Source organism: Strongylocentrotus purpuratus, unplaced genomic scaffold, assembly GCF_000002235.5.
Source record: "Strongylocentrotus purpuratus isolate Spur 01 unplaced genomic scaffold, Spur_5.0 spur5_scaffold_6, whole genome shotgun sequence".
NCBI classification, from domain to species: Eukaryota; Metazoa; Echinodermata; class Echinoidea; order Camarodonta; family Strongylocentrotidae; genus Strongylocentrotus; species Strongylocentrotus purpuratus.
This window is the reverse complement of record NW_022145612.1, coordinates 47193246-47205458: the sequence shown is the minus strand read 5'-3', so window position 1 is coordinate 47205458 and position 12213 is coordinate 47193246. Positions and strand designations below refer to the sequence as shown.

The following is a 12213-nucleotide window of genomic DNA, read 5'->3' as shown; positions in this document are numbered from 1 at the left end:
GCCAGTAGTAGGTTAAACTGAAAATACATCTTCAATTTCTCCTGGAGGTGTGTAGACGGTATGGTCATTATTGACATTATTCATGTATATGCCCTGTATATTTACACACCAGCATTTTCTTATATTTTCCAACTGTTTTTATAACCTACAGCTAGCATGTATAGAGATTCATTAACCAGCTTCTCCATGTAAGGCATTATCATTGAATGACTGATCTTGACTCGATCTGAAAGTGGCAATTACATAAATGAACAAAAAGATTAACTCTTTGCTCTCCCCTCCCTCCATATCTTTGACAGTATGGGGCTACGCCATCGGAGCAGTGACCATGATCAGCGTTGCCTCAATAACCTGTATCATGATGGTGCCATGTATTCAGCGCTTCCCTCTTGCGTACGGTCGGCTGCTTTCCTTTCTGGTTGCCATGGCAGTGGGCACGCTTAGTGGTGACTCTGTCCTCCATCTTCTACCTCATGTAAGTTAGACAATACCCATTATAAAACCTTCACCGGAAAGACCAGTAGGAAAGCAGGTACATGTAGTTGTCTTAGTCACGAAAGTGAGAGCCCATTATGTTTCTACCATTGATGGCCTGTGTCGAGGAATACTAATTGCATTTCAGCATTATTACCATGAACAAGTTTATTGGTAATTTGCAAGGAAACGATTATTAATTCATTTGCTCACGTCACGCTTGTTTGCCATCACAATAACCTTTTTGAATGATTTATTATTCCTACGTTATACCTGCAGTACCCATAAACCTGACTAATTTCATTGATACAATTTTAGTTATGAGAGATAAAGTTAAAGGTTCTATTGCATAATTTAGGGCTATGACGTAAATACCATCTACAGAATAGTTGACTGCAAAACAAGGAAATACAATATATTGATTGGAATATTTTGTCTAAGAATAGTTTGTAGCTAATCATGGCAAACTTTCTTTATTGTGCTTCCCAAGTGCAAAAAGTTACTTGAAGAGAAAATTTTCTTATTAAACCTGCTAAACTATAATTTTTATGCTTTTAAATTTTACAACTTTTAAAGTAGTTTAATTTTCAAAGATAGATATGCACAATTCAACTACCTTCTTTAAATTATTGAAAATATTAATTGTACAGTATACATTCAGAAACCTTTGAAAATGGCGGAATCACAGGGGAAAAAATGCAGGTAAATTGTATTATTTTGGCAATTAAATGGAAGTAGATATTAACAAGTTTTTTTATTAATGAGTAATTAAATCTTTCTCTTCTATTCACTGATATTTCTGCACTGTTCTTGGATCAGTGCTTGCAATTTGTCGACCTACTATTTACATGTATGTTGGCCTGTCAGTCTGAAAAGAAATACCGGAAGGCAATTAATTAAATACTCACCTTTTGAGTGAAGGTAGGTACAGTATACCAAGAGGAGGTTCATAAGAAGAATTAAGACTCACTTACGTGTGCCCCGATAAACTTGAATTTTTCTGTGTGTTTCTTAAAGACTGGCAAGTGCGCTTGAAAAAAAGTAGTTGCATGCAACAAAGTTCCCACGCATACTTGTGTATGTGTGTTATGATCGAGGTACGAGTACGCTTAAAAAAACCTATGATAATCAAAGCACAGCAGTTTGCTGCTGCATATGTGAACAAACCTTAACAGTGATTCATTCATTTTTTTGTTGCATTCAGGCCTTTGGGATACATGGGCACGAGGAGGACCCATCGACCATGCATACAGCACACCCCCATGAAACCCTGGATCCAGAGCCAGAGACCAGCAAGCATGTGGTGGTGTGGCGAGGGTGCGTGGTACTCCTGGGTATCTTCAGCTTCTTCATCTTCGAGCAGACCATGCGCATGTGCCAAAAGAGGCCCAAGAAAAGGCTTGTGAGTATTACATACTTTGACCATTTATCCAAAATACTCTACTATACAATACTGTAAAGTCATTTCTATAGCGCTCTTACAAACTAACTGTTGTTTCACAGCGCTTTACGTGAAAATTATCAAAGAAGTTATTGGTCATGGTCAAAGAGGAGAGTTTTGAGACATTTTTGGAATCTATCTATCACCTCTTTATCTTCTTGTTATCCTTTAGAGAGTCAGAAGGGCTGGTATGAGCCCTTCTGGCTCTCAACAAACAATATGTTACCTGGGGGGTGTTTCACAAAGATCCAAAGTCGAACTTAACTCTAAGTTGGACTTAAATATTATGGATAGCCATTTGTAGCCTTAAAATAAAATATGTTCAAAGCGAAAATTCAAGTATTTTAGACTTTTTATAAATTCCAGATCAAGAACATGAAATCTCCTTGACAATAGAAAATTATGATTGATTTGAATCAACATTTTATACCGCTTAAAAAAACTTTACAAAACATTTTCAAAGATGCTAACGGCTTTCCATATTTTTTAAGTCCAACTTAGAGATAAGTTCAACTTAGGATCTTTGTGAAACACCCCCCTGAAGTTCAAATAGACGTAAATATTACATCAAACATCTATTCAGTGAAACCTGTTTATAAGAACTGCTCTAGGGAAACATGAAAAGTGGTCTTTATAGGCAGGTTCCTCTAGTACAGATTTCAATGAGAAAGCATATTTAATGGATATTAAAAATGGTTTTTCTATACTGATGGTCCCTAAAGTGGGTTTGACTGCATTTCGGTACATGCAACTAGCAACTATCTACTGAGTATAGATCATTTAAGATACATTGAGCCATGCGTAAACCTATGTCATATGACCTTTTTACTCTACCTCCATGCGGTATCAACACCTTGTCTTGCTAAACAAATATTGATTTTGTTACTTTAACTGCCATACGGCATTTATCTATTTACTTTTGTCCAATACTTCAGTCCATAGATCTTTGTCAAAAGCAAACAAAACCATATTTTCTTTTCATAATTTTGACACAGTAATTCAGTAATGCATTTTAAAACCCACTTCGGGTGATTATATGAGGCTTGCATACGTGTGGACTGTAGACCTGTATGTTACATAACTATTATCTGAACTGTGAGCACAAGAGAAATGCAGTTCAAAATTTTCGTCACATCTCGTGTGCATTTATAACGCCCCCATCAAGCCCCCATCATTCAATCGCCTAATATGATAGTTCACATCGTGTTCTAGAAATCGAGTTTGAATAGGAACAAGAAGTTAAATATTTGTTTATACTACTTTTCCCCCCAGGAATTCATCTTTTTAGTTGTTTGAAAGGGATTATAGAATGGAAGAAATAAAAGGGTTTGCACTCTGCACGATTCAATGAAGAAGAAAAAAAAACTGTCTCAAGCATATTTCCAGTTTTCTAGCTTGTTCAACCTCTTTTTTTTTTTTTTATAGTTCTTCCAGTTTCCCAAAAGTGACTAAAGTGCATCATAAGTTAATCATTTTGAAATTCTATTTGAATTATAAAGTATATATATATATATATATATATATATATATATATATATATACAGAAAATTCTGTCCCAAGGAGAGGAGCCATCCGCTCCTCCTTGGGACAGAATTTTCTGTATGATGGAGATTAACAGCTTCCTTTGTTCTGTACTTTATCTCAGAAAAAAAGCTGCTCTGTTGTGCACCTATTTTTAAAGTTTTGGTTGCGAAAAAAAGAAAAAAAATGATTTACAACACCTACCAAAAATTATATGAATGTTGTGCACCTATTTTCAAAGTAGCCACCCCTGGTGTATGTTCGGTTGCAAAAAAAAGAAGAAATGATTTACAACATCTACTAAATTATGTAAAGTGACCTACGGGGGTTTAAACAAAACATTATGATATGCTATCTAGCACTTCTCTTATCATTAACAAGAAAACATGCACCTTGATCTTTTCCCAAAAAGATGATTAACAACATTTACCCAAATTATGTGACTTGATTTATGGGGGTGTAAATGAAACATGATCTAGCGCTTCTCTTCTCATTAAAAAGAAAGCTCACGTAATTCAGAAGTGATTTTACTTGAAGGGTTAAGGAACTTGGGTCATTAATTACCATAAAAATTGTTTATTGTTACATATCAGAAGCAAACAAAGATATAACCCTCATTCAGCTGTCATTCATTCTTGAAGACTTGATTATAAATGTAAGGGATAAGTGAATGTACATTATAGTATGTAGAAAAAGCATCAAGTTCATTCTCATCATTGGTTGTCTTTTCTATAGTTATGTCTCTATTTTTTGTTTTGGATGATTTTGTTTAGGAATGATGAAATGAAATATTTCAGATACAATTAGAATGACAATATAGAAATAGGAAGATGAACTGAGTAGGATACAATAGGAGCATCATGATTTATTATATTCAAATCTATTTAATTTTTACAACAATGAATATACATCTACATTAGTAGGAATTGCTTGCTGCTGTCAAAAATGACAGAACAGTGATGATCAGAATGACAGTGAAAATACAAAGAAAAATAGAATTAATTGATTTAGATAACAATACTAACGCTTTGATACCCAATTTCATTTGTGACATTCAAATTTGTATTCCACAACAATGAAAGTATATTAAAGTACATATGAAAGCATTAAGCATTCATTAAAAGATATGTGACACAAACGTGGACACTTGTTCTGGTGTCAACAATAGGCCTAGTCAACAATCACAATATGATTGTGGTTATAATGACAGTATGAATACAAAGAGAAATAGAAATGAATCAAGTAAGATGCAATAGGAACATTATGATCCTAATTTATATTTTTCATTATCGATTATTTTTTCTTCTCCCCCTGTGAACAATGAATGTATATTGAAGTACCAATAGAAACATCAAGTAAAAGATACGTAACAAACTGCTGTCAACAATGACAATAATATTATGATTAGAATGACAGTATGAAATTCAAAGAGGAATGAAACAAGAAAGATACAATAGGAACATAATGATACTCATTACAATTGTGGAAGGAGCCAACAAATGACAATAAAGAAGACTTGAGTTCATTGGCAGTGTCATGTAATTGAGTTTGAACATGAAGTCTATGTTGACATAGAATGATAGTTGAGTGTTTTAATATGGTTTCCCAAATTGTGGTTTCCTATTCTATGTTTTTTTTGTGTACATGTTGTTCATATCATTTGTTTGTTCATGGTTAATAACGTGGTTTATGGGGTCAGGTCACACGCTGGTTTATTTTTCTCTACACGACAAGATATGGATTCTACAGTATGTCAAGGATCTTATTCTCTGCAAAGCGGGAAGTGAACTTTTCAATGTCTTGTCATTGAGCTTTTAAATAGCAGTGGCAAAGAAAGTCCAAAGTCTGTATGCATGGAAACAAGATAGAAAATTAAATTTGACAGTGGACTATTTAAAAAAAATATATTCCACAATTCTTTTTGCTTTATTAAAAATATACAGTACATGTATGCGGTCAAACAAATTTCCTTTCTATTACTTTTTGCCCTTCAGTTGTGTAAAATGTATATTGACGGAGGACTTAGGTCATTAGGAATTTTGTAAAACTCAATAGAGTTTGATCATGTTTTTGTCATAAAATGTCTTATTCTTATGTGCATTATGAATAGAGTGGACTTGACATTACATTCTTTGCTTGGTGTCTGGAGTTAGATTTCAGGAGTCTGTGACATGTTTTAGACTTTGTGACATTTTGTGGTTTTCTTGTTACTCGGCTCCTGAAACTAGTGTTAAGCCCTGCATTAACACCACATGGTCACTATTAAAAATCAAAATTTAACACAATGATTTAGTTGAATTTTGATACCCCCCCCCCCCCCCCAATGTATGGCATATGCTTTTGTTGGCTGTGTCTGTAACCCATAATTTATTTCAATTGTCACTTGACAGGGGATTTATCTTGTATTTCCTGCAATCTAAAAAAAACAAAAAAATTAAGGCTACGTGACTAATTTTACTTAGATATGTACATGTAATTTAGTGGTAGTATCAATATATTGCTAAATATGATGTGAAATACTCTCTTTGTATTGATTAAGCAGTTACCTGAACTTCCATATCAAGTTGTCAACATTTTGTTGCTTTATCAATCTGATTTTGAAATCAAATATAAAGCAATTGTCACTTACATTATATAATCCCTTGGTTCATTTGAACCTCTGAATATATTTTTACAAGTGATGATATTAATCCAGCTTCACAATAAATGCCTTATACATTTTTGTGTACATTTCAGCTACCGGTATGTCAAAGTAGATATCATGATATTCACTTTTTATGCCTCCACCCACGGTAGGAAGGGCTGGAGGCATTGTTTTTTTAACATGTTTCATGTTGCCTCTAAGCTATGAAATCAGAGGTAATTTGAAACTGAAATTCATAATATATTCATAGGAACTGTTCAAATTAATTCGGTTCTTTGGGTACAAAAGTAACAAGATACTAACTTCCACATTGTGTATGTGTGCAAGGCTCAGATCAAGGGTACACTTAGATTGAACACTGGAAAATTGTTCAATTATCCAAAACCATGAGACCCAGAAACAAATTAGCATTTTTATATTACAAAGTATCATTTGGGGAAGCTCAAAACAAGGTTTCAGCTTCATTGAGTTCAAATTAAAGATTTTAGAGCAATTTTATGATGAAAAAAGGCCTATTTTCAGCACTTTTAATGTTACATTCAAAACATGCACTAATTGGTTACCAGATTTTTACTAATTGGATGCAAAACTTATGATTTATTTTCATCTTGATGTAGAAGCTATGTAATAATTAACATTTCTGTTGAGTTAATTCCTAGTATTTTACTTTCTTATTCTATTTACATGTGATACAATTTTTGTGATATGTACATAACTTTGGTGTCCTGCAAATTTCAAACCTTACTAACTGAAGAATGGTGTATAAATAATTGATTTATTTACAAGCTTGCAATGTTATAAAGTTTAGTTTCAGTTTATCTTTGATTTCCAATCAGATCATCTCATTCTGGGTCATGGTTTTAAAAATATTTAGATGTCTGTAAATGGAAAATGTTTGGTGTCCTGCAGTTATGTACATACCAGTGCACCAGAATCTATACAAAAACATATTGTATACTTTCAAAATGACAATGTAATGGTGTATATAGGTGAATGAAGAGCACTGATAACATTGGATTCCGCATTTTAACTTGTATGTGTTATTTAATCAACAATGAATGTGGACACCGAGTTATGTACGTGACAGTTTTGTACGTATTCCATGTTTTGTTTTTCCAATAAGACCACCTATATTTAGTTATTTGTCATGGTAAGGTAGTAAAAAATGTATAAGACATACACACATCTGATTTGGTGAGAAGAATATTACAAAATATTGCAGTTTGAACTTTTTCATGTCATGTACATAACTAAGACACCATTATGAAAAGACACAGAGTTATGTACGTTACGACCAATCAAAAATTTGAAATAATTATCATAAATAAATTTATTTATTCCATACAGCATGAATTGCACCCTTCTGCATTTTCATTTAAACAAACAATTATTGAATTTAAGGAACAAGAAGTTATTATTTGAATGTAAAACTACTTACTTTTGGTGTCCACAGTTATGTACGATTAAGTACAAAAATCTTACATTTCAGTCTTGTAATAGTAGTTTACAAACTATTTACACATTGCAAATTATGTTTCATTCAGGAAACACATCATTCCTTCAATTGAAGTCGTTATCAGACTAATGCAAAACCTTATCTGACAATGAGGCAAAGAGAAAGCATGTAGAGAATAAGATGTACTGTACATAACTTGGTGTCCACATTTGTTTTGGCCATATTCTAATAACTAAATTGAAAAAAGTTGATATGGCAATGGTTTTAAGTTTTGTTTACAGAATGTTTTAACATCTAATGTACTTTGTCAGAAAAAGTAAAATTATAAGGGAAATATCAGCATGAAGTGGACAGTGGACACCGAGTTATGTACGTAACATTTCTGATGATGTGATATTTAGCTACTGATTGTTAACGGCAATTTGCTAAGGTCTGATTTTTTAGCTATATGTTGCATAAGGTTTGCAGATTACAAAAATAATGTTGCCACAGTCTATAATTGACTTTTAAAATTCACCTCATATGTAACACTTTTGTGCCCTTGCACATATTAGATTCTATGCTATTTCACTCAAGGATACCCAGTCTTTGAATTACCGTAATATTTCTCTTACAATTTGTTTATTACCTGGTGTTTTTCCTCCCACTTAAAAATGCTAACTTAAGATAACACTTGTTGAGGAGCCGCCAAGTCAGCAGGAGCTTAGTTGCCATAGTAACCACAGCGATGAGGCAAGTTATCAGGCCACGCCCACTTGAAGATGCACCATTGGCTCTTGAGTGTTGCACCATGTTGTGTCTAGATCACCTTTTCTGTGACTTGCTGCGTGCCACTTGATGTTTTGTATACATGTAGCTTTCTAACCACCCACTTCCCTCTAAAATCTTTGGTGTGCACACTAATGGCATGAACTGTTCTCCAGTTTTCAATTTTCCGCATTTCATGTTTGAATTAATTTAAGTACTTGTTATTAACTTTTTAAAACTAACCTTCTGACCACAAATTTTATTCTGCTCTAATGAAACCAGCATACTTTCTCTTATTGCGCTATGATACTGTTGCTTGAAAAAAAATATCCACATAAGCATGGACAGTGAATTAGTTTGCATGTGTTCTTGTTTCATGTTTGAAATGGATTTAATCCCGTAGTTTTTAACTCCTAACAAATTCACCATGCATGATTTTAGATTGTTCTAATGAAATCAGCACATCTTCCTTGATTGTGTTATGATATTAATTACTAAAACATTTTGCACTTTCTTTTGTAGTTATTATCACTGCATGTGTCATGTTTGTCTTTTAATATCTTGTACTTGAGCTATAGTTGTCATTGTGATACTTTTTGCACATAAATGTAATTTCATCTCCTACAGTTGCTGCTTTCATAATCCTAATGCCATTTTCCTGCACAGTGTATATTAAGCAGTGTTACATTGTTTTTGGATGTTGAATGCATGCATGCTTTTGTGGGCATGTTAGTAATGTTCTGATGGACATAGCTAAACTCTACACCATTTAACCTCTCCTGTGCTACTTATTGTTTCAACGAGTGTCCGAAATGAAATTTATAGTTTAATTATGACTTAAATGCCTTTTTCATCATTTCATTGGGTTTGAAACATTGTTCCATTTGGACAAAATGCTGCAATGAGCCTGCCTAATTATTGTTTCAATTTAAAAACAAATTTGCCAATTCCCGTTTAAATAAATTGTTAACTTTGGATTATTATTTTCTTCAATTTTTTTTTTTTTTTTTTTTTTTGGGGGGGGGGTTGGGGGGTTGGGGGGGGGGGGTCTATTCTTTTCTCAAAGAATGCTTTATTTGTTCGTAAAAGTAGTGCAGTTTTTGTTAAAAGTTCGGATTTGATGGGAAACGGTCAACAATTCATAATTGTGATATACTTTGACCTACCGGTAGTTTAAAATACTGAATAGAAATTTTCTGAATAACATGGTAAGTGTGATGCATGATTGCTCTGTGACATATGTTGCTATATTAGTAAGTTACCTTTTCAACAATGTTTATTTCAGTGATAGTGTCCTGAATATAAACAATCCTTGCTCAATATAAAGAAGAAAGCCTGCGCCTAAATCTCTCTCCCTTATCCTTTTATGAAAACGAACCATCAGTAAATTACCTTTAAAAAAAAAATCAGAATTCAGAGAAATGTTTCGATGAGAGCATCATGAAAAGAAACAATCTTTGCTCGATCTTGCTCGAAGGAAACCGTTCCCCTTGCACCTGCATCCCTCTCCCCTCCGTCCAAGTGCTGCAATATTCACTTACCTAGAGATCAAATTGTAGACACAAATTAGTCATAGCAATAAAATGGTAGACTTTGCTTATCAAATCTGAATTGCAACTATAGTTGTCATATGCTGGTATTAAAGAAATGAATGATCAATATTTATTTTCTTTCTCTGGCATGATTTAGTTTGAAATAGGGGGGGGGGGCAGTGATTATTTATTGTGGTTTGTAGACAACTCTTGAGTGCTACAGATAGGCAGGAGGCATGATGGTTTAGTGTTAGAGCATGCAGTGGTCTCGTAACCGGGAAATCCCAGGTTCGAAACCAAGTCCATGTGCTTTATCAGGTCCCTTGGAGAGGAAGCCTTCAGTCCCCTGGTTGCTTACTTATAAGATGCTTTGTTAACAGTAGGGTAAAAACAAACAAACAAGAACTATAGAGTACCGAAGCTGTGACGTCATAAAAATCTATTTTTAGAATTTCTCAATTTTTTCTTCATATTCCGAAAGAACATCAAAAATAATGTCCTAATGTCGAAAACCAATTAAATATGTTAAAGTGACTCGGTAACATTGTTGAAGGTTAATAAAAAAATTGCTTAATTTTTGTATAAAATGTTACTTACTATATTCCTTCTACTATACTAACCCTCTGACATGCAAAAAATCCTGAACAAATTCTCAAACCACAAAGATATCTATGGTTTTCTTTGAAGGCGTCGATGTGAGGCACCCTCTAACAGTGATTAACAGTAAATTCTCCCAACCATTTTTGAATTTTCCCAACCGTTTTTCCATGAGAAAAATACATAAAACACGCTATAAAAATCTGTCAACACTTAACTGTCTGGAATGGAATGTAGAGCCATTTTATTGCTTTGTGAAGATTTACATTCACCTAAAATGTAATTAAATTGTCCTTGTCTTGATGCTGAACAGGCTTTGACAAGTAGCAGAATAGAAGTAGAATAATATAGTTGGGAGAATTAAGGAATCGATCAGATCATTTTTCCCAATTTGTACCATGAATAATGATCCGTATTCACTCAAACTTTCAGATTATCTTTAATTGTACATCTAGCATTGAAGTCACTACCTTAGCACCACTATCTCTCATCTGAACAATGTTACAAAGTCCCTTTAAGTATTGGCTGAGATATGACCATCTGAATAAATATACTCCCCATAGGAACTCAGTGTTATATGCTCTGGCTCCTAATGGTTAGGAGCCAGAGCATATAACACTGAGTTCCCATAGGACATATATTCAATAAGATGGTCATATCTCAGCCAATACTTAACATATTTAATTGGATTTCGACATTAGCACATTATTTTTGATGTTCTTTCGGAATATGAAGAAAAAATTGAGAAATTCTAAAAATAGATTTTTGATGACGTCACACTTCACCACTCTATAGCTTCATTTGTCCAACATTTCCATAGGACCAATACTGATGAAAACATTTTAACATGCCATGTACGAATGCGCTTTGTTTCTGCTTTGGTATTGTATATTTTGGAACATGAACCCATCTTTAGAAAGGGAAATATTTCCCAGATGTACGGTATAGCTTTATTGAAAAATTGGCACTGCTGTTATGATTCAATTTGCTGTCAATCAATATTGTTTACTTAATAACACAAAACAGATACAGGATGGAGGGCTAAACATACAACCATGAAAGATAATTAAAATTCTTGTGTGTTTTAGAAGCTGCAGGTATTCAAAGTTCAAAGTTCATTTTATTTCCATTTCTCGTATAAAAATACATTTAACAATACATTATACATAAAAGCAAATATATAAATATAAATAATACAAAGAATATGGAGGAGCCAGCAGAGGCCATTGGCCTTTCAAAGGCTGGGCTCCAATGTCCTCAGATAATAATACAAAGTACAGAGAAAAGAAACAATGGGTAGTAAATATTGCATATCATCTGTTGAAAGATGATACACTAGCTGTACCATCACTCATAACTTGATTCTGAGTAAGATTGGTGACTGTTTAAATTTTTTTGTATCCATTATCCAGCGCAGCCGAATATATTTTGTATAAAAGCTGTGCTATATAAATTTATTATTATTATTATTATGATTATTATTATGATCAATTTCATTATAAACTGCTCAATTTATAAATGTAGCTACCCTAATTACTCATGAGCACATTAATTTATTATATAATATATAATAATTTGATTGTAGTGACCACATTGTTATTTATATATATTTATGTATCACTCAGACTCTACAGCTACTTTGATGTTATTCAAGGTACTTTTACTATTGTTAGGTATTTTTTTGTATTTTTATTTTCATTTGAAATCCGACCATAAGTTCTGGTTGCAACAAAGAAATAATGATAATGATAAAAACCTCATCCTTATTGAAGATTCCTGGAAGAGTTTAGAGATGATTGAT

At 33.2% G+C, this 12213-nt stretch overlaps 1 protein-coding gene across 2 annotated transcripts in view; it reads left to right on the top strand.

The window, feature by feature from the left end:
- The window catches only part of LOC753062 (zinc transporter ZIP10-like), a 34307-nt gene that overhangs the window by 10078 nt on the left and 12016 nt on the right, over nucleotides 1-12213 (top strand). Inside the window, exons 4-6 of one of the 2 annotated variants that reach the window (XM_030999887.1) lie at nucleotides 300-475; nucleotides 1679-1876; nucleotides 8203-8268. In XM_030999887.1, coding sequence (XP_030855747.1) covers nucleotides 300-475; nucleotides 1679-1876; nucleotides 8203-8268 — 440 coding nt within the window. The remainder of the gene's footprint in view (nucleotides 1-299; nucleotides 476-1678; nucleotides 1877-8202; nucleotides 8269-12213) is intronic. The other variant, XM_030999888.1, reaches the window with a different exon arrangement.